The sequence below is a fragment of the Mobula birostris genome, chromosome 23 (genome assembly GCF_030028105.1).
Source record: "Mobula birostris isolate sMobBir1 chromosome 23, sMobBir1.hap1, whole genome shotgun sequence".
Lineage (NCBI taxonomy): Eukaryota > Metazoa > Chordata > Chondrichthyes > Myliobatiformes > Myliobatidae > Mobula > Mobula birostris.
This window is the reverse complement of record NC_092392.1, coordinates 42341098-42365180: the sequence shown is the minus strand read 5'-3', so window position 1 is coordinate 42365180 and position 24083 is coordinate 42341098. Positions and strand designations below refer to the sequence as shown.

Here is a 24083-nt window from a genome sequence, read left to right as displayed (position 1 = left end):
TCACACTGGTCATTCAAAACAAAAATTTAAATATTTCTGGATACTATAGGAATCAAGAAATAAAGGGACAGTGCAGGAAAATGGTGACAAGATAAAAGTTGACTTGACCTTGATGAAGGCCAATTTCTACTTTGGCTCAAAGGGTAAAACTGCTTCCTGCTTCTGATATTTCCTGGGAAGTAGCGAGTAATCAAAGTAGCTTTATTAATGTGGTTAGAGAAGGAAAGATCTAGAAGTCAGGTGCAAGAGCCCATTATCATACTTTGTTTTCACTTCTCACCTAGCAAACTGATGGATTAAGGAAGAAAAGCAGAATGTCACAGAAGGAAATTGTGCTGTTTGGTTTGGGAACAGAATCAAATTTATTATCACTGACTTAAATGAGGTGAAATTTGTTGCTTTACAGCAGCAGTACCATAAATTACCATAAATTGCAAAGTAACTAACAAGTGCAAAATAAGGGATAATGACCTGGCTTCATGGACTGTTCAAAATCTGATGGTAGAAGGAAAGGAGATGTTTCTGAATCATTGACTGTGATTCTTCAGATTTCATTATCTCCTCCCTGATGGTAGTAACAAGAGAAGGGTATATCCTGCATGGTGAGAGTCCTTAGTCATCGACGCTGCCTTCATGAAGCATCACCTCTTGAAGATGTCTTGATAAAGGGGGGTTGTACCTGTGATGGAGCTGGCTAAAGCTCTCTACAGCTGCTTGCAATCCTGTGCATTGCAGCCTTCATACCAGGCTATGATGCAACCAGTCAAAAAGCTCTCCACTGGCTGTCAATAGAAATTTGTAAGAGTCTTTGGTGAGATATCAAACCTCCTCAAACTCCTAATGATGTATTCCTTCCTAATTATTTTTCCTAACAATTGTTCTTTTAAATAAGTTTTTGAAATTATTTGCTGTTTTAAAAGGCATTTTCATATTTTGTTCATTGCAGGAATTTGAAACACTGAATGAGGCATATGCAAAATTAACCAATCTGAACATACAAGAGATTCCAAAGGACGGAAAACAAAAAGCAGAAGAATTACTGCGAGAGGCAAGTGAACTGGCAAAAGACCTGGAAAGCAAACTGAGGAGGATTACAGGTAGGGGGATATTGTTAATTCAATAGAATGTTAAACATGTTTGACAATTTGCTTGGAGTCTTGCCTCTTTACATCATATTGGCATTTTATTCAGCTATTAATCAAACCTTAAACAAGACAAGTGGGGAAATGCACAACATATTTTGTTAAGGTATCACATAATGTTGGTATGATTTCTAAAATGAGTACTTTCAGACAAACCTACTACTACAACCAAAAACGACAATGCATGTTGACTTTGCAAACATTATGCACTTTAGCGGAAGAAACCCGAAAAGAGTTCCAGAAAATTGGGGAACTTAAAAGTTGTCAGGAAAGAAGCAGTAGTGACAGAAGTGGCCCAGAGAGATAAATTCCTTAAGTCCTGAGGCTATGGTCTCAATGTTGGAGAAGTTTTCACATGCCTCATTCATATTAGTGAATGTAATAACAAATCCCACTCTGAACCATCAGAAAACAGTTTCCAGTTCCAGCACTGACATCATCAACTCTGGAGAACTCCCATCCACTGCCACCAAAGTTATAGTTCCCTTACTCTGCACTGCTCCCTTCTACCTCCCACCCAAAATCCACAAACCTGCTGTCTGGGTAAGCCCATTATCTCTGCCTGCTCCTAAACTCATGTTCTTATAACTCAACTCCAGTCTATCCCACTTGGTTCAGTCCCTTCCCACCTACATCCGCAACAGTTCTCATGCTCTCGATCTCCTCATTAACTTTCAATTCCCTGGCCTTGACCACCTCATTTTCACCATCGCTGTCCAGTCCCTATACATGTCTATCCCCCACTAAGAAGACCTTAAAGCTCTCTGCTTCTTTCTCCATAAAAGAATTACCCAGTTCCCCTCCACCATCACCCTCCTCTGTTTAGCAGAGCTGGTCCCAACCCTCAACAATTTTTCCTTCGGCTCCTCCCACTTTCTCCAGACTCCAGGGTTTGCCATGGGAACCTGCAAGGGCCTCAGCTATGTCTGCCTTTTTGTTGGATATGTAGAACAGTCCATGTTCCGAGCCTTCCCCGGTAATGTTCCCCAACTTCTCCTATGCTACATTGACAACTGTATTGGTGCTGCTTCATGCAGCCATAAAGGGCTCATCAATTTTATCACCTTTGCCTCCAAGTTCCACCCTGCCCTTAAATTCACTCTGTCTATTTCTGACACCTCCCTCCACTTTCTCAGGATTTCTGTCTCCATCTCTGCAGACAAACTGTCAACTGATGCCTTTTATAAACTTACCAAGTCCCACGGTTACCTTGGCTATGCTACTTCCCACCCAGTCTCCAACAAGAATGCTATTCCCTTTTCTCAGTTCCTCCATCTCGGTTCCCAGAATGCGGATTTCCTTTCCAGAATGGAGTTTCCCTTCCTCCACCAGTGATGCTGCCCTCACCCACATCTCCTTATTTCCCAAACATATGCACTCACCCCACCTTCCTGCCGCCTTAACAATGATGGAATTCCTCTTGTCCTTACTTACTGTTCCATAAACCTCCGCATCCAACACATCATTCTCGGAAACTTCCGCCTTATCCAAAGGGATCCTACCACTAACCTCCCCCCTCTCTCTCTGCTTTCCACAGGGATTGCTCTGTTCATGATTCCCTTGCCAATTTGTCCCTTCTCACTAATCTCTCTCCTGGCTCTAATCCCTGCAAGTGGCCAAGGTGCTACACCAGCCCACTTACCTCCTCCCTCACCTTCATTCGGGGCCCCGAACAGTCCTTCCAGAGGAGGCAACACTTTACCTGTAAATCTACTGGGGTTGACTATTGTGTCCAATGCTCCCAATATGACCTATTCTACCTTGGTGACACCTTCCGTAAATTGGGGGACCTCCGCTCCATCTGCCACAAGTGGAACTTCCCAGTGGCCAATCATTTTAATTTCCATTCCCGTTCTGACATGTCAGTCCATGAGCTCCTCTTGTGCCAAGATAAGGCCATCCTCAGGATGGAGGAGCAACACCTTATATTACATCTGGGTAGCCTCCAACCTGATGGCATGAATATTGATCTCTCCATCCGGTAAACCAGGGGTCCCCAACCTTTTTCGCACTGCGGACCGGTTTCATATTGACAATATTCTTGCAGACCGGCCGACCGGGGGCGGGGGGGCGGGTAGGGTTGTCAACGGACAAGAGTAGCAGTCAAATACGCTGGGTTTTCTCCGAAAAGACTACAATGACCATGAAGCCTTCTGCGGGCACCACTGTGCATGCGTAACTTGCGCATGCATGTACAATTTTTTCCTACAAATCGTTTTTGGCGGTTCTGTTCGGGGGGTGGGGTGTTAATCATGACCGGAATATAGATGATAATTAGCTAATACACTCAATTTCGTTTCTAAAAGGGTTTATCTAAAGAATTTAATATTAAACACACAGCGCATATTTTCCTCGCATGAATATAGTGATAAGTCAATTATCAGCGGAGGACAGGGGAGCTTGAAGTAAGTGTTGAACGAACTTCCTGTAGAAGTGGTAGAGGCAGGTTCGATATTATCATTTAAAGAAAAAATTGGATAGGTATACGGACAGGAAAGGAATGGAGGGTTATGGGCTGAGTGCAGGTCGGTGGGACTAGGTGAGAGTAGCGTTCAGCATGGACTAGAAGGGCAGAGATGGCCTGTTTCCGTGCTGTAATTGTTATATAGTTATATAAGTCAATAGCATCATAACATTTTAAGTATCGTTTGGATATTAAACACGCAGCACATATTTTCCCTGTATGAACATATAAAATCATTGCAACACACCAATATCGCTGAATCAGTGGAGCCCTGGGCTTGTTTCCCTGCAACAAGACGGTCCTATCGAGGGGCGATGGGAGACAGCGATACTCGAAGGGGGTTCCTAATGTCCAGTCTATTCCGCAATTTAGTTTTCGTTGCATTCATTGCAGAGATACGTTGGAAATGGAAGCAACATTTTCAGTGCTTTTGTGGCTATCTCAGGATATTTAGCCTTGACTTTGATCCATAATGCCGGCAAAGACGTTATGTCAAACATACTTTTCAGCCCGCCATCATTTGCAAGCTCGAGGAGTTGATCTTCTTCCCGTACTGACATGGATGACGCGCGGGTAATGACCTCGCATGCGTAATGGCTCAACAGTGGGCATGACAGGGAATGAGGAAAGGTGCAGCTGACTCCTATTGCCAAATCATATCGTTTCCTCGCAGCCCGGTAGAGCATGCTCTGCGGCCCGGTACCGGTCCGCGGCCCGGTGGTTGGGGACCACTGCGGTAAACAAATGCCCCCCGCTTCCACTCCCCACTCTAGCCTCTAGCCTCTTCCCTCTTCTCACTTGCCTATCACCTCCCCCTGGGTCCCCTCCTAATTCACAATGACTTCCTCCCAACTCTGAGACCTGAATGGTCCTTTAGCCATAGTATCCAAGAACCTCTAGCTGAATACAGGAGCTAGTATTCCTTTGATCGATCTTTATTGCTAGAAGTTTAAACTGTACTCTATGATTCTGCAAGTTGTCTGAAATGATAAGGCCATTATCTGAAGCATAATGGAATTGTGTCATATAGAGACAATTGAAACTTCAGTCATGAGTTTCCTAAACATCATTAACTTTCCATAAAAGTTGAACTTTGTTTGTCAAAACATCCAAAATTGAAGTACAGGTTTTATTTATGTAATGAACTTTTGGTACAGTTTGAAATTTATACAGCTACAATCTGAATATAGTGTGGTCAGCTGCTGATGAAGAGGGAAAGAATGTTGACCAGTAATCTGACTGCAAGGACTGCAGATAATAAATTTCAAATTTTAATTTTTTTCTGCATTTACAGAACTGGAAAAGCAGATGAAGGACAGAAATAGAAAACTGAAAGAAAACTCAGATTATTTGTCCAAATTAGAAGAAAATGTGACAAGTATTAAAGAGTTTATTGAGGAGAAGATCATCTTCTACAATAACTGCCTACCGTAATCAAATAGTAGGGCACCTTTTTATTGTCAATTACTCTTTGTAATTTTTAAAATTTAAGACTTCACAAAATATTGTGTAAAATACTTTAATGATAACAATATGAGATTTCATGAGAATGGGCTTATATTCTGTTCTCTGCAACTGAATCACAAAAGCAACATAAAATTATTCTACACAAATCATTGTGCGTTGATTCTTTGATTGTCAACTCTGAATTTGTAACAAGTGGAAGTTGAAGAAAATTGAAACTAAATGAAAGATTGCACACCTACAATAAATACTTATTAGGGTGGCTTTTGTCAACAAATGCATTTTTACTTAACCAAACCTTTTTCTTCGCATTATTCCTTGCAACTATTGCTGCCCCAGGGTACAAAGCCAAACAATGAATGTTCTCCAGGACACTAACAGTTAACTACTTAACTTCAACAGATAGGCAGAAGCCCCCCGATAGCAAAGCACCCAGCTTCTTTTGTTTTGCCAAAATTGTTCATCAGGAAAACTCTGGAAAAGTTTTTGCCCCGAGCTTTTCTCCACTTTGTCATGGAAGTGCAGTACAGATAAATCTGAGTGTACTATGTGGTATAACCAGACATAGTGTTGTACCAGATTCTGTTGTTTACTTTGGGAATGGCTATCTTCAATAACGGATGCTCTGCGCTTATGATATCACTTGCACTTTTTGAAAACTCACAAATTGGACATGAAGCCTGACCCTTTGTATCTTAGCCTTTCGGTTCTTCTCTTCATACTTTTCAGCATCCACTTCAACATTTTTTAAGATACTGGTCCTCCACACGTTACAGCAATGATCAGTCCCTGTGAACAGATCACAGCCCGAACAATTCGCCAGTCAGAAATGAGGTTGCAAATCAAGTCCCCACCTGGCAGAACATGCCTGGGGCTACCACAAGCTGCTGGCAAGTCCATCCTAAACACTTGTTTGCATGTATGGGCTTTACATAAGTTGGGCATTCATAAACTGGAGAGGACCATGAGATTTTGTTACATAGATAAGGATGGCACTTGCATCAATACGGTCAGATCTGAGAAGTGAACCAATGGGTTTACATGCTTGTCTGTGGTTAAATGACAACCTTTGGACTCAGAGAAAAGTTACAGATGTTTTCACTCAAGGCTAGTAAGATCCCAATGCAGAAAACTACATTCCACGGCAACCTTGCCAAAACACTAATGATGGTATCAAGTCACAGCAGGTGGCAGACTTCAGTCAGAACATCCTTTCTGGAACACACAGTAGATGCCTCATAAGATATAGGAGCAGAATTCGGTCATTTAGCCCATTGAGTCTGCTCTGCTATTTCATAGTGGCTGATCCAATTTTCCTCACAGCCCCAATCTCCTGTCCCCTCCCTGTATCCCTTCATGCCCTGACCAATCAAGAATCTACCAACCCCTGTCTTAAATATACATAAAGATTTGACCTCCACGGCTGCCTGTGGCAAAGAATTCCACAGATTCACCACTTTCAGGCTCCAACATGCACATTAGACTGTTTCATTAAAATGGGCTCCTCCTCATCTCTGTTCTAAAAAGATGCCCCTCTATTCTGAAGCTGTGTCCTCTGGCCTTAGACTCTCCCACCATAGGAAGTATCCTCTCCACATCCATGCTATCAAGCCCTTTCTCCATTCAATAGGATTCAATAAGGACGCCTCTCATTCTTCTAAATTCTAGTGAATTCAGGCCCAGAGCCATCAAACGATCTTCATAATGCAAGCCATTCAATGAACCTTCTTTGAACCCGCTCCAGTTTCAACAAGTCCTTTCTAAGATACAGGCCCAAAACTGTTCACAATACTCTTAAGTGAGCCCTCACCAGTGCTTTATAAGGTCTCAATAATACATTCTTGCTTTTATATTCTAGTCTTCTTGAAAGGAATGCCAACATCATATTTGCCTTCCAAACCACAGACTCAACCTGCAAATTAACCTTTGGGAAATCCTGCACGAAGACACCCAAATCCCTTTGCACCTCAATTTTTTTGTATTTTCTCTCCATTTAGAAAATAGTCAAACTTTCATTTCTGCCACCAAAGTGCATGACCATACACTTTCCAACACTGTATCCCATCTGTCATTCTTTTTCCTATTCTCCTAATCTGTCTAAATCCTTCTGTAGCCTATTTACTTCCTCAAAGCTACCTGCCCCTCCACCCATCTTCATATCATCTGCAAACTTTGTAACAAAGCCATTAATGCCATCATCCAAGTCTTTGACGTGCAATGTAAAAGGAATCAGTCCCACCACAGACACCTGTGGAACCCACTGGTCACCAGTAGCCAACCAGAAAAGGCTTCCTTTATTCCCGCTCTTTGCCTCTTGCCAATCAGCCACTGCTTTATCCATACTAGAATCTTTCCTGTAATACCATGGGCTCATAACTCGTTAAGCAGCCTCATGTGTGGCACCTTGGCAATGGCTTTCTGAGAATCCAAGTACACGATATCAAATGATTATTCTTTGTCTATCCTGGTTGTTATTTCTTCAAAGAATTCCAACAGATTTTTCAGGCAAGATTTTCCCTTGAGGAAACCATACTGACTACGGCCTATTTAATCACGTGCCTCCAAGTACCCTGAGACACCATCCTTATTAATCAACTCAAACATCTTCCCATACATTGAAGTCAGACTAACTGGCCCATAGTTTCTGTTCTTCTGCCACTCTCCCTTCTTGAAGAGTGGAGTGACATTTGCAATTTTCCAGTCTTCCAGAACCATTCAAGAATCTAGTGATTCCTGAAAGATCATTACTAATGCCTCCACAATTTCTTCAGCCACCTCTTTCAAAACCCTGGGGTGTACACCATCTGGTCCAGGTGACTTATCCACCTTCAGACCTGTCAGTTTCCAAAGGACCTTCTCTCTAGTAATGGTAACTTCTCACACTTCATGACCCTTCACACCTGGAAATTCCACCATCCCCTGTTTCTAACTCTCCAGCATCATTTTCCAGCAGTCTGACATCCACTCTCACTTCTCTTTTACACTTTATGTACCTGAAGAAACTTCTGGTATCCTCTTTAATATTATTGGCTAGTTTACTTTCATATTCGATCTTTACCTTCTTAATGACTTTTTAGTTGCCTTCTGTTGGTATTAAAAGCTTCCCAATCCTCCAACTTCCCACTAATTTTTGCTCTATTATATGCCCTTTCTTTGGCTTTTGTGTTGGCTTTGACTTCTCTTGTTAGCCACAGTTGTGACATCCTACCTTTAGAATACTTCTTCCTCTTTGGGATGTATATTTCCTGTGCCTTCCAAATTGCTTTCAGAAATTCCAGACATTGCTGCTCTGCCATCATCCCTGCCAGTGTTCTATTCTAATCAATTCTGGCCAGCTCCTCTCTCATACCTCTGTAATTCCCTTTACTCCACTGTAATACTGATACATCTAACTTTAGCTTCTCTTTCTGAAATCTCAGGGTGAATTCGATCCTATTATAAATACTTGCCCAAAAGGATTCTTTCATCTTAAGCTCTCTAATCAATTCTGGTTCACTCCACAACACCCAATCCAGAATAGCTGATTCCCCTTGTGGGCTCAACCATGAGCTCCTCTAAAAAGCCATTTCGTAGGCACTCCAGAAATTCCTCCTCCTGGAATCCAGCACCAACCTGATTTTCCCAATCTACTTGCATATTGGTGACCACATGACTATCATAACATTGTTTTTTTGGCATGCATTTTCCATCTCCCATTGTAATTTGTAGACCACATCCTCACTACTGTTTGGGGGTCTGTATACAACACCCGTCAGGGTCTTTTTACCTTTGCAGTTCCTTAGCTCTATCCACAATGATTCAATGCCTTCCAACCCTATGTACCTCTTTTTAATTATTTCATTTCATTTTTACCAACACAGTAATGCCACCCCCTCTGCCTTCCTGCCTGTCCTTTCGAAACAAAGTGTATCCTTGGACATTAAGCTCCCAGCTATAATCTTCTTTCAGCCATGATTCAGTGGTGCTTACAATATCATACTCGCCAATCTGCAAGTGTGCTACAAGTTCATCTACCTTATTCCATATTCTGCGCACAAATACAACACCCTCAGTCCTGTATTCACCCTTTTTGATTTTGTCTATCTTTTATGTTGCAACTCATCCTTTTGACTGCAATTTTGCCCTATCACCAGCCTCTCCTCATTACACATTGCCTCTGTAAACCAGCTACCTCATCATCCGCCTTTTCTACAATAATTCTTGCACTGAAATATATGTAGCTCAGGACACTAGTCGCACCATAATCAACCTTTTGATTCCTAACTATGAGGTCTTACCAACATTTGCCTCCACAACTTCTCCACCAACTGTTCTAACTGTTCTGGAACTCTGGTTCCCATCCCCCTACAGCCCTAGTTTAAATCTCACTGTACAGCATTAATAAACCTTCCTGCTAGGAAATTAGTCCCCTCCAGTTCAGGTGCAAATCATTCCTTTTGTACAGGTCCCAGCTTCCCTGGAAGAGAGCCTAATGATCCAAAAATCTTATGCCCTCCCTCCTACACTAACTCCTTAGCCACGTAATAAACTATAATCTTCCTAGTTCTAGCCTCACTATCACGTGGCACAGGTAGCAATCCTGAGATCACAACCTTGGAGGTCCTGCCCTTTAACTTAGTATCTAACTCCCTGAACTCCCTATGCAAAACTTTGTTACTCATCCTACCCATGTCATTGTGGGTAAGGTGAGTTCTACTAACTGACTGTTCACCCTCCCATTTAAGAATGCCGAGGACTCAATCCGAGATATCACGGACCCTGGTACCCGGGAGGCAACATACCATCCAAGAATCTAATTCTCACTCACAGAGCCTCCTGTCCGTTCCCCTATATAACAAATCCCCTATCACTAAAAAGTGCCTCTTCTCCCCCTTCCCTTCTGAGTCACAAAGGCAGACTCAGTGCCAGAGGCCTGACAACTGTGTCTTTCCTCTGTTAGGTCATCCCCCCCGCCCCCCGACCATATCCAAAGTGTTGTTGAGGGGGATGGCCACTCCCTGCACTGACTCCTTAACCATTTTCCCCTTCCTGACTGTCACCCAGTTTCCTGTGTCCTGAACCATGGGTGTAACTACCTCTCTATATGTCCTTTCTATCACCCCTTCAGCCTCCTGAATGATCCAGAGTTCACCCAGTTCCAGCTCCAACTCCTTAATGCGGATTGTTAGAAGCTGCAGCTGGATGCACTTCTTGTAGTTGTAGTGGTCAGGGACACTGGAGGTCTCCCTATCTTTCCACATCCTGCAAGAGGAGCATTTATCTATCTTGCCTGGCACCTCTACTATCCTAGCAAAGCAGAATACCACTCCAACTATGTCCATTTACAGGTCAACCGCCATGCTTGCCCCTACCTTCCCTTAATTTGCTCTTGCTAATCAACCCCAAACACAGATTGGCCACTGGTCAAAGCTTTTTCGCTGTAGTGGACCTGATTGAAATCCCCTCCCCTGAAAACTTCCAGTGTCCGGGTTGGCTGTTAGTCAAAGCTCATGGCTTTGTGTTCAGTTAGATTCTGAAAGGTGTTGTTTCCAGGGAACACCCTGGACAGGTATGTCCTTCTGCTGCAAAGTCCTCTCACCCTTCTCATCAGGCAGTTTCTCCTTCACTGTCTGGCCATCACGCATTCTCCTTGTTATGCTCCACTCCATGGGGGTGGCCTCCTAATCTGAGATCTACCACTATTTCTAGCAGCATTGAAGTGAACAAAACACACACCACACAATTTAGACAGTGAGTTCAAAATCCAAAGTTTTTTTTAATCAGATTATGTACTGTATACGTCACCACTTACAACCCTGAAATTCATTTTCCTGTGGGTATACTCAGCAAATCTATTGAATAGTAACTAAAACAGGATCAATGAAAGATCAACTAGAGTGCAGAAGACAACAAACTGCAAATGCAAATATGAGTAAATAGCAATAAATAATGAGAACATGAAATAACAAGATAAAGAGTCCTTAAAATGAGATTATTGGCTGTGGGAACATCGCAATGGATGGACAAGTGAGTGTAGTTATCCCTTTTGTTCAAGAGCCTGATGGACAACAGCAAACATTTGTAAATTTGCAGCAATGACCGGAAAAAGAAATGACCTTCAACTAATTATTGGCAATTGATAAACCTTTCTAAAAAAAAGTGGAGTTCTTACAAACTGGTTACTTTTATATAGTTCAAAATTAATAGAGGCTGTTAGGTGGAATTTCATGCTTTAGAACTGCAGACATAACATCTAAGCACCCTTAGATGCAAATCTGCTTTTCATGTGTTTTTCCAAGACTCCCTCTGATGAATGAGTTCTACGTTAGAACTGTGTGTAGCAAACCCTGAGCACCACTTCAGATTCGTTCTGCAATCATAAATTCCAAAACAGAAGTGCTATTGATTTCACCAAGTACCTATTGATGTATCTTTTCCTCTTGCTATTCCTGAATGGTGAGTGCTGCATATTTTCCCCCCTTATTTATTAGTCAGGAATAATCCCAATCAACATTGCTCTACTTTTATATGGACATAAACCTATTGGTTCCCTAATCTCTGGAGAGGTGGAGGCTGAGGGGAAACCTGACAGAAGTTTATCGGAGGCATAGATAGATATCCGGTATCGTTTTTTCCAGATTTGAAATGTCTAATAATAGAGGGCATGAATAAAGTGAAATGGGTTAATTTCAAAACAGATATTGTTGAACAAGGGTTTTACACAGAGACTGGTGGATGCCTGTGTTAGGCATATTCTGGAGCTATGGCATATAACAAATATCAATTTCAACAGCAGCCAGTCTTCAGACCTGAATGTGGATTGTAGATTGAATTTAAAATGCAGCCCTAAACAATGGTCTTCCTGGAGCAGCATTTGGGGTTGTTTGCAAAGAAACACCCATTTGACCTCAGATGCTGAACAATCATGAATGCAGCCCAGAGTCAATGGGAATTAACAGTCATTTTGGGCGTCTGGAGTGTGAGTGTGAAGAACATTTGTGTGGGTGTCTGAAAATTATATGTAATTCAAAGGAAGTATTTGCCTGGAATGCCCTGCCAGGGAGTGGAGGCAAATACCATGGAAGCCTTTAAAAAGCTCTTAGATATGCACACAAATGTTCAGAGAACATTGTGATATGGACATTGTGTAGGCAGAGGGATTAGTTTAGTTAGTCACTTAGTTATTAATTTAATTAATTCAACGCAACATTGTGGGCTGAGGGAGGCTTTCCTGTGCTGTACTGTTCCTTTTTCAGTTCTATTCATCTTCCAGTTTTGATGATACTGTACTTTAGGACCATGTTCAAATGTATGCATTTCAAATTAAGTGCCTGAGGCTCATGTATTTTTTCATTTGTTCAGGTAATGTGACTGGCATCTCCAGTATTTACTGTTCATTTCTGTTCCCCCTCCCCCTCCCCCCCCCCCCCCCGATTTGGAGAGAAGGACTACAGTCAACCACATTCTGGAGTCACATTCAAGCCAAATCAGCTAAAGATGATACGTCTCCTTCCCCGAAGAATTCTGATGAAAATCAGAAACTACAGTTACTGTAATTGAGACCAGCTTTTCAAAATTTGAAATTCATTTAATTATTTGAATTTACATTCTCCAGTTGCTCTCATGGGATTCAAACATTTTTTCTGGATCAATGGTCCATAACTCTGGCTGCTAGATCAGCCCAGTGGTACTTACTGTGTGCTGCTGCAACCTGCGTGCAAATTAAATAAAGAGGAAATTCTAGAGGGACCATAAGCAAGTGCCAACGTAAAATGCAGCAGTTTATTCTTATCACGATGTAGGCATGAAAAATATCTTCTATGTCAAAATCAGATTCCTATCCAGCAATAAGAACCTCTAAGAAAGATGGGAAGAGGCGCAGGGGAACAATGTTAACTGCAGGTTTGCTTGGCTTGATTTTACACACAGCTCAATGTAACTACACACAAAGGTGGCCATCACGACAAGGTCAACATTGGAGATCCAAAGTGGTGCGTATCCCACAAGTCATGATGTTCACGTCTCTAGGGAATGGAGGAAACTGTATATCAAATATTGCCCTCATTCTGATGGCTGCCTTTATGTGCAGCTACAGCAAACTGTGTACAGAATCAAAATATGCAAATGCCAAGCAATTTAATTGACGTCTGCAGCCATCGACACAGTGCTGCACTGACTGGCTCACTGACTGTAGACTCACTTTTGGGGGCGCAACAGTTTGATGTTCAATGTTTTGTATGTTATTTGTTCGCTTTTTTTTGTCTGCCCGATTTGTTCTTTTTCTTGCAACTCTGGTGGTCTTGTGTGGGAGTTTTCTTTAGATGGGTTCCACGGTGCTTCTTTGTTTTGTGGTTGTCTACAAGAAGACAGATCTCAAGATTGTATACTGTAAACAAACTTTGATAATAAATGTACTTTGAACTTTGAATAGTACACGCTGAGTTCCTGCCTGTCCACTATGTTGTGAAAGATGGGCCTGAACTTATCCTACATAATGTTAAATTCAGTTGGACCTGGCTTCACTACCAGTCCTTAAGAGAAAACTTCTTGCTGAAAAACACCTTTGACGACAATCCATCAGACCGTGGTGAACACGAAACTTCCTGCAGGTCCTCTAGGAGGACATGATGGATCAACTGCTGCTGGAAACATCATCAGCTCAGAGAAAGCCACACTCTACTCTGCCTGAAACTGGTCTTTCAGTATAAGGAGATGTCCATAAGCAAATGCTGCCACCTGGCAATAGAACATGACTATTGCCAGGTTCTATGGGATGCACAGAAGATTAGTGCAGCCAGAAACTTCAAAACTTCCTAGGTGCATTACTGAAGGAGGAAGCAAGAGTGGTTTTCATATACTGTAAGTAAACTGTGTTGGCTTGCTAAGAGAAAGAATGCATTAATTTAACAGTAAAGAAAGACGATGGCCACAAACGTGGCTCAGGCATTCATCAGCACCTGGAGTGATTGGTTTGGCACTGCATCTGATGCTTCCTCAGTCCCCAGTTCATATCACCTCTATGGGCAGCGATGGCCCAGAACCTTGGTATTAGGCTACATCGCACCACGGCGTATCACCCACAGTCCAATGGGGCCTAGGCAAGCAGTCTCACTGCTCCTTAAAGGCTGCTCTGAGGGTTTCGCTGACAGCTGAGTGTTGGCATGATCATCTCCCATGGGTCCTTCTAGGGCTCAGATCTGCTCCGAAAGAGGACCTGCAGTCGTCTGAGTTGGCATACAGACAGCTATTACGAGTGCCAACTGATTTTATTCCCTATACCACAACAGCCTCTCAACAGTGTTCCATACTCCTCAGTAAACTCAATTCCTTTGCACCTATTCCTACCTCCTATCATAGCAAACAGCACTCTTGGGTTCCTGTTGACCTCTATTTCACTTCATTCATTTTCATCCACCACCATGCACACCAACATCCCCTTATGCCCCCTTATGATGGCCCATTCCGCATTTTGAAATGGAGAGAGAAGACTTTTATCACAGGTAGGAGAGGTAAACCTGAATGTAATAAGGTAGATCGCCTTAAACCAGCCCACCGAAGTTTGGAGGATTCTGCTACCATGTCCCTGCCATTACAACATGACCAGGGGGGTGTCAACACACCTCTGGATGAGCCAGAGGCACAGAGGCACCTGCTGTTCCTCCACCCATGGAACACAGGACTTGAGCTAGGCATCTCATCTGAGCTCTGGAGAGGCTTGCAATGCCAGTTTTAGTGAATCCTGGTGGGATCACTTTAAGAAGCTGATCAGGTGTGATGATGTAATGACATGGTTTAACCACACTTTACATTTTATGCTTGGAGGACAATAAAGGTGCTGTTATGGTTTGTCTTAAACTTAAACCACCTCTGCCATTTTATTTTCAAAAACCTACATGGATTTTAGGTCTATATTGGTTCTGCTGAGCATTGTGAGCATGAAATGGTGGTGCCAGAATGTGTGACAACAGTTGCAGGCTGCCCCCAGCACACCCTCGGGTGTGTTGGTTGTTAATACAAACAATATGTTTTATTGTATGTTTCCAATCTTGAATCTTGAATCTATAGGTGCATGCCTCTCTAAGGGCTGTTTCATACAGCAATAATTATGCAATTATAGTCTTTAAATATGACTACCAATTTGGGAGATCTATCATTAAAGCAAAGTAACTGTAATTGTCCTTGCTGGAACAATGGAAATAGCTAGTGTCTTGTTTAAGTCATGCTGTGTTTCCAAGTACGTAAATGTAACTTTTCTACACATTTAGAAGGAATGTTGCATCTATCATATGCAGGACATGTCTGATCCAGACGTCTGTAGTTCCAGCCACAAGAGGGCAGTATACCTTTGGCGTTATTGCCTTGAATTTATATCACACAGTGTCATGATTTGGTGAAGGAACAAATTTCACCAAAACCATTGTCATTGTGGGAGTAAAATTTGGCCTCACACTTAAGTCCCAGCTGCAATTTACAGAACAACTTTGTAAACGTTCAAGCTGTGCCTGCAACATACATCACAGGTACATCCCACCCCACCATTGGTGGTATTTACAGGAGGCACTTTGATTGTCAAAGATCCACGCCATGTAATTTTCTCAAACTTCCAGTAATGCCCCCCACCACCCCTCTCCTTCACTATTTCCCATCCCCTCTTCCCTCTCTTAGCCTACCCATCACCTCCCTCTGATGCTCCTCCCCTTTCCTTTCTTCCGAGCCTTCCGTCTCTTTTACCAATTACTTCCCAACTCTTTACTTCATCCTCTCCCCCGTCACCTTGAGTTTCCCTCTCCCCTCCTCCCCCTCCCACCTTTTAAATCTTTGCCTCAGCCTTTTCTCTCCAGTCCTGCAGAAAGGTTTCGGCCCGAAAAGTGAACTGTACTCTTTTCCATGGATGCTGCCTGGCCTGCTGAATTCCTCCAGCATTTGTCTGTGTTGCTGGGTTTTCCAGCATCTGCAGATTTTCTCTTCCATGTCATCTTCTTGCGGCTGTAATCGGCAGAAGATATAGAAGCCTGAAGTCCCACACCACCAGTTTCAAGAACAGCTACTTCAGCCTCTCAATTCTTGCACCAACCAGCATAACCCTAATCAGTGTAGTTTAACAAAACTACGACTGCTGCTTATTCCCTCCTTAGGTGCTGCCTCATGTTAAGGCATTTTGGGGGTTAGGAGATTTAGCGAATATTGACTTCAAAGACCAACCTGCAGATCTGAATATGGATTCAGATCCATATAGATTAAATTTAAAATTCGCTCAAAACAAGAAAAATGCAGATTAGACAGACCAGGAAATGGGCACTTAACTGATTGTCTGCATATGCATGGATACGACAGTAATTAGCGTGTCTTGGTGGGAAGATCCAGGCATTTGAAACCGTTACATGTAACTCAAAAGAAGCATATTGAGGGCATTGTAACTATAGAAGTTGTCCTGTTACCTTTGCTCCTTAACATATAAAAATGTGCTGTAATGCTGAATCGAAGTGTCTCTTTATCTCTCTCCCGTCCCCCTTTCCCTCTCTCTGAAGCACCTTCAATAATTCCAAAAGACTGAAGTAGGGTAAATACCGAAAGGCTTTTATTCACAGTAAAACGTGACCTCCATGCTGAGTATCTGCCCCTGGCCTGAAGGGGAGGAGTAGGGCAAAATCATCTTTATTCAGGGTTCCATGGGACAAGCCACAGGGATAGTCAGCAGAGGGGCGTGTCCAGACAGTTAACCCAGTTACAACATATATATATGGTTTACCACACTCTCTCCCTCCCCTTTTCTCTCTCTCTCCTCCCCTTCCTCTCCCTCTCCTTCCCTCTTCTCCCTCTCTCTCCACCCCCTCCCTCTCCCCCACCTCTCTCTCTCTCTCTCATGACTCCAAAAGGTTGTCAGTTTACTCGCAACACACATAAAAGTTGCTGGTGAACGCAGCAGGCCAGGCAGCATCTATAGGAAGAGGTACAGTTGACATTTCGGGCCGAGACCCTTCGTCAGGACTAACTGAAAGAAGAGATAGTAAGAGATTTGAAAGTGGGAGGGGGAGGGGGAGATCCAAAATGAAAGGAGAAGACAGGAGGGGGAGGGATGGAGCCAAGAGCTGGACAGGTGATTGGCAAAAGGGATATGAGAGGATCATAAGACAGGAGGCCTAGGGAGAAAGAAAAGGGAGAGGGGGGAAAAAAGCCCAGAAGATGGGCAGGGGGTATAGTGAGAGGGACAGAGGGAGAAAAAGGAGAGAGAGAAAAAGAGTGTGTGTATATAAATAAATAACGGATGGGGTACGAGGGGGAGGTGGGGCATTAGCGGAAGTTTGAGAAGTCAATGTTCATGCCATCAGGTTGGAGGCTACCCAGATAGAATATAAGGTGTTGTTCCTCCAACCTGAGTATGGCTTCATCTTTACAGTAGAGGAGCCCGTGGATAGACTTATCAGAATGGGAATGGGATGTGGAATTAAAATGTGTGGCCACTGGGAGATCCTGCTTTCTCTGTGGACAGAGCATAAGTGTTTAGCGAAACGATCTCTCAGTCTGCATCGGGTCTCATCAATATATAGAAGGCCACATCGGGAGCACCGGACGCAGTATATCACCCCAGTCAAGTCACAGGTGAAGTGTTGCCTCACCTGGAAGGACTGTCTGGGGCCCTGAATGGTGGTGAGGGAGGAAGTGTAAGGGCATGTGTAGCACTTGTTCCGCTTACAAGGAGGGAGATCGGTGGGGAGGGATGGGGGGGGATGAATGGACAAGGGAGTCACATAGGGAGCAATACCTGCCGAAAGCGGGGGGGGGGGAGGGAAAGATGTGCTTAGTGGTGGAATCCCGCTGGAGGTGGCCGAAGTTACAGAGAATTATATGTTGGACCCGGAGGCTGGTGGGGTGGCAGGTGAGGACAAGGGGAAGGATGCAGATGTGCGTGAAATGGGGGAGATGCGTTTGAGAGCAGAGTTGATGGTGGAGGAAGGGAAGCCCCTTTCTTTAAAAAAGGAGGACATCTCCCTCATCCTGGAATGAAAAGCCTCATCCTGAGAGCAGATGCGGCGGAGACGGAGGAATTGCGAGAAGGGGATGGCATTTTTGCAAGAGACAGGGTGAGAAGAGGAATAGTCCAGATAGCTGTGAGAGTCAGTAGGCTTATAGTAGACATCAGTAGATAAGCTGTCTCCAGAGATAGAGACAGAAAGATCTAGAAAGGGGAGGAAGGTGTCAGAAATGGACCAGGTAAACTTGAGGGCAGGGTGAAAGTTGGAGGCAAAGTTAATGAAGTCAACGAGCTCAGCATGCGTGCAGGAAGCAGCGCCAATGCAGTCGTCGATGTAGCAAAGGAAAAGTGGGGGACAGATACCAGAATAGGTTTGGAACATAGATTGTTCCGTAAAGCCAACAAAAAGCTTTCTCTCTGCTTTCCACAGGGATCGCTCCCTATGCGGCTCCCTTGTCCATTCGTTCCCTCCCCATCCCTCCCCACCAATCTCCCTCCTGGCACTTATCCTTGTAAGCAGAACAAGTGCTACACATGCCCTTACACTTCCTCCCTCACCACCATTCAGGGCCCCAGACAGTCCTTCCAGGTGAGGCGACACTTCACCTGTGAGTCGGGTGGGACGATATACTGCATCCGCAGCTCCCGATGTGGCCTTCTATACATTGGCGAGACCCAACGCAGACTGGGAGATCATTCCGCTGAACACCTACTCTCTGTCCGCCAGAGAAAGCAGGATCTCCCAGTGGCCACACATTTTAATTCTACATCCCATCCCATTCTGATAAGTCTATCCACGGGCTCTTCTACTGTAAAGATGAAGCCACACTCAGGTTGGAGAAACAACACCTTATATTCCATCTGGGTAGCTTCCAACCTGATGGCATGAGCATTGACTTCTCTAACTTCCGCTAATGCCCCACCTCCCCCTCGAACCCCATCCGTTATTTATTTAAATACACACATTCTTTTTCTCCCTCTGTCCCTCTCACTATATCCCTTGCCCATCCTCTGGGCTTTTTCTTCCCCCCTCCCCCTTTTCTTTCTTCCTAGGCCTCCTGTCCCATGATCCTCTCATATCCCCTTTGCCAATCAGCTCTTGGCTCCATCCCTCCCCCTCCTGTCTTCTCCTATCATTTCGGATCTCCCCCTCCCACTTTCAAATCTCTTACTAGCTCTTCTTTCAGTTAGTCCTGACGAAGGGTCTCGGCCCGAAACGTCGACTGTAACTCTTCCTATAGATGCTGCCTGGCCTGCTGCGTTCACCAGCAATTTTTATATGTGTTGGTTGAAATTCCAGCATCTGCAGATTTCCTCATGTTTGCAGTTTATTTGTGAGGTGTGTATCAAATAAAAAGACTACTTTTTGTACCTATCAGCTGCGTCTCTCCAGTGGCTTTGTTCATGTGACGTCATCTGACATGCTGAGTTCCTCCAGTATTTTGAGTGTATTGTCCTATGACCACTGTGCAATAAAATGGACTTTAGTTTGTAGCCGTTCTGATTGTGCTTTCTTGTAAAAATGTAGGCAGGTAGATAGTTTGTAAGCTGGTGCACTCCAACCACTGCTTATGTGCAGCTTCTGCATGCTCCTGGTGCATGACCTTGGTGTTCTCCATACTATCTCAAAGGCTCCTTCTTCACTTCCAACAGTCATGGGCCAGTAGTTCCCAGGAGTCAGTGGGAATATGGCACTTCTAAGAAGATTTGAGCAAGTTCTTGAATCTTTTTTCTTTATTTGCCCAGGAAATGGGTTCAAATGGAGTGTATGTAATCAGGCATGTGAACAATGTGGCCCGATGTAGCTGAGAGTAACTAGGTCCTCAACACTGGCTTGGACAAGGTTGCATTGTGTTTAACCTATCCTTCTATTGAAAGTCAGACAGGAACATAAACATCAAAAGAACCATAAACCAAGAGATTCTGCAGATGCTGGAAATCTTGAGCAACACACAGAAAGTGCCAGAGGAACTTAGCAGGTCCAGCAGCTTCAATGCAGGGGAATAAACAGCCGATGCTTTGGGCCAGGATTCTTCATCAATGCTTACTGCATGCAAGATTTGGTAATCAGATCAGCCACACACTGAAGACATCTCTGGGCTAAACTAATCTATTGATTGACATTAGTGTTGTGTATTTAATATTTCAATGATATTTGAGTAATCTTGTATATATTTTGTTTAATTAAGATTTCTTGTTCGTTTAAATAACATATGTAAATATGCAAATGTATCTTAACTGCATACTTCATCACACCACCAATGCATATCTCGCTTAGTAAACTTGAAGTTAGATCTGCATTTCAGACTCCCACATCTTCCTTTGAATTAGTTTGATGCCTGGAAGTTACAAAACATAACAATTAGTAAGCTTGAATTTAAATAATGCTATATTGATAATCGTCCTCCTTCCTCACACGTGTTCAGAGTCAGACTGTTATAATTACTTTGAGTGAGGGCAGCCAACCTCTGAAATGTTATTCCTCATCCCCGTTGCAAATGAAGAGCACAGGCATGGTTGGTGGTGTGAAGTGGCATGTAACATTCATTTTGATACTTGTCTGTCTGTCTAGGTACCATATCTGATGTGGACGTTGGTGGCCATGGTTTTCCATATAAATCTATCCCTCGTTCTTTGGATGACTTCCATTTCCTCGATGTGTAGCCACATGGCTAGGCTTTTGATGTACATAAGCCGAGGTCTTCCTCTAGGTTTGCTCCCCTTGATCTTTCCAGAGAGTATGAGTTTTTCTAGTTCATCTTTCTGCATGATGTGTCCTAGGAATCTGAGTTGTCTTTCTCTTATTGTTGGTATGAGTGACCTAACTGCTTGGGCTCTTCTGAGAACTTCTTCATTTGATGTGTGTGTGGTCCATGATATTTTTAACATTCTCCTGTAGAACCATAACTCAGCTGCTTCTAGTCTCTTTTCCGTTGCTGGAGAAATGGTCCAGCATTCACTTCCATAAGTCAGGATAGAATAAATGTAGCACTGCTATTCTGTTTTTAGTGTACGTGCTCATCTTTCTGTCTGTTAATATGGCCTTCATCTTTTGGAAAGCTTCTTTCGCCATTGCTATTCTGTATTTGATATTTGTGTCACACCTGCCATAACTTGTTATTAGGCTGCCAAGATATCTGAATTTGCTGACTTGTTTGATGTTTGTATTTCTGATCTTGATCACACATTGTGGGATGTCTGTCTTTCTGGAGATGACGATGCTTTCTGTCTTCTTGGTGTTGATTGAAAGGCCTCTGTGATTACTTTCTGCTGTCACTATAGTGAGTAGTTCTTGAAGTTTTGTTTCTGAGTCAGTTACTAGTATGATTGCTCCTGGGTATGAGGGTAAATCAGGCTGTGGAGCATTTGCTTTGGGTAATGACGTTACCATTAACCACAGCTACCTCCAGGTCACCCTTACGTAAGGTGTAGCACCTGTTAGCCTCCCTACTTGAGTTACAGTGAAGCCACGGAATGCAGGTGGTGGACGAAGAAGAAGGCAAGTTGTGAGTAACACAATTGATGGTTCCTGCTTCTCAGACGCTGAGCAGTAGATCCTTTCAACAGGATAATGGTCAGGGTCACCCGTCTTGTAAGGACAAAGCATCGGAAACAAGCAAGGGGAAGTTACTTTTTGTATTTAATCCCCAGTACAACCATGGTTAATACATTTTGATACCACTGTTGCATAAATAGTGGGTGCACTGGAGGCTTGTGAATGTAAAGTGCACTGACTGAGAGCAGGGCTACAAATAGGAATTTAAATGACTGACTTTGAAAGGGTATTTAAATAGACATATTACACATGTATGCTCCGACCTGCTTGTTCTTAAATTTTTTGATGACTTTTAGCCTGACCCATCTCACTTCCATCCCAACCTACAACAGTGACTGAGGATATGGTTTCCATAGCAAGCAATCTGATGTGTACAGAATCTTTCAAAATTTAAGATTCATTCATCAGTACAGAACGAAATGATTGTTACTCCAGATCTGATGCAGCATAAAAAAACACAATAAGCATAAAGAACACAATAAATACATAAGATAAGCTTACATACTGTACATAGATTGATTGTATGTACCTAAAGTGATGCTACGTATAGCAGTGTTTGTAAATTAGGTGACTCTGACAGGAAATGATAAAATAATGGTGGGATTGGTTAATGAGTGGTGGTGTTGAACTACTTGATGGCTTGGAGGAAATAACTATTTTTGTGTCTAGTGGTCCTGGCATGGATGCTGTGTAGCCTCTCCCCTGACAGGAGCGAGAGACAGTCCATGAGCAGGGTGAGTGGGATCCTTCATGATACTGCTCGCCATGATATCGCTGCCGACCTTGGATATCGAGCCCGAGGCTCGGCTGGAGCGGAGGCCTCTGCAAACGTGGCTCGGTTTACAGACTTGTTTCAGCCAGGAGCCCGGCCATCCGGGATTAAGTGTCGGCTTCGGGACCCGACCCGATCGACAGCCCGGGTCCCCGGCAGCTGGAAGTGGCAGCGGAGCCTCCCCCGTTACTCGGCCCGACCTGGAGTGTCTGACAACACGACCCGCCGATCGATCCCCGTGGGATGCGTCCACCAACCACAAAGAGCTGACAACAAAACACTGCATCGATGGAAACCTGGAAAGATGCACTATTTACTGAGGAAGCGTGAGAAAAGAGCTGGGGGGTGGGAGGGCTGGTCAGATTGAAGCTGAGGAGCTTCAGGGTCCCTATGCCCACCATCCTACTAGCTAGTATGCAAGCCATAGAGAACAAGGTGGATAATCTTAAAGGGAGATTCAGAACTGCTGTGTATTCTGTTTCACCGAGACCTGGCTCTCCCCTGCCACCCCCGACTGTGCTATCCGACTGGAGGGATTTTTGATCCATCGGATGGACCGCACGGTGTCTTCGAGCAAGACGAGGGGAGGTGGTGTCTCCTTACTGATCAACACTGTGTGATGCTCGGACACAGTGGCACTGACAAGCTCCTGCAGCCCAGACCTGGAACACCTGTCGGTGAAGTGTCATCCCTACTATCTGTCACGGGAATTCACCTCAGTCATACTGACAGCGGTCTACAATCCCCCCACCCCCAGGTGGACATGGAGTGTGCTCTGAGCATAATATATGCCAACATCAGTGAACCTGAGACCAGGTATCCGGAGGCTTTGCTCATTACAGCTGAGGACTTTAACCAGGCCAACCTCAGAAAGGCGCTGCCAAAGTTATACCAACATGTCTCCTGCCCCACTAGAGGCCCGAATATACTTGACCACTGCTACACAGCAGACAAGGATGCCTACCGTTCCATCCCACAACCTCACTTCGGAAAATCGAACCATCAGGCCGTACTCCTCCTCCCGGCTTACAAACAGAAACTGAAGCGGGAGGTCACGGTGTCAAAAGTAGTGTCATGTTGGACGGAGGAAACAGATGAGGTCCTCCATGACTACTTTGAATCAGTGGACTGCTTAGTATTCAAGGACTCGGCAGCTAACCTCGATGAGTATGCCTCAGCAGTCACGGACTTTATTTGGAAATGCACGGAGGACTGTGTGTCTCGCAAGACGATCTGGGTATTCCCTAACCGGCAATCTTGGATGAATTCTGAGGTCAAGTCCCTTTTAAAAGCTAGAGCTGCGGCTCTTAGGTCCGGGGATACCAGTCGCTACACGGAACCCAGGAGTGAACTCCAGAAAGCCATTAAGGGCACCAACAGGCAATACTGAGCCAAGTTGGAAGCCCAGGCTAACCAGAGGGATGTCAGTAGACTATGGCAGGGTCTAAATGAGATCACTGGGCGCAAAGAAAAGGCTGGGAATTTCAATAACTGTGGAGCTTCTCTTCCTGATAAACTTAACGTATTCTACGCAAGATTCGAACAGAAGAGGAGCGTCCCGCTCCCTCCGGATGAACCGCACCTGGTGGCATCGAGATTCATCGTCACTGAGGAGGACGTTAGAAGGGCCTTCCTGAAGATAAATCCAAGGAAGGCGACGGGCCCAGATGGCGTCCCAGGATGAGTTCTCCGGACCTGTGCAAGCGAGCTAGCTGGAGTGTTTACTGACATCT

At 44.0% G+C, this 24083-nt stretch overlaps 1 protein-coding gene across 1 annotated transcript in view; it reads left to right on the top strand.

Moving 5' to 3' along the window:
• LOC140187004 (laminin subunit beta-4-like) overlaps nucleotides 1-5040 on the top strand; it is a 166801-nt gene extending 161761 nt beyond the window's left edge. The window contains exons 32-33 of the mRNA XM_072241865.1: nucleotides 947-1097; nucleotides 4901-5040. Of these exons, the coding sequence (XP_072097966.1) occupies nucleotides 947-1097; nucleotides 4901-5040 (291 nt within the window). The remainder of the gene's footprint in view (nucleotides 1-946; nucleotides 1098-4900) is intronic.
• Nucleotides 5041-24083: the final 19043 nt, after the last annotated feature.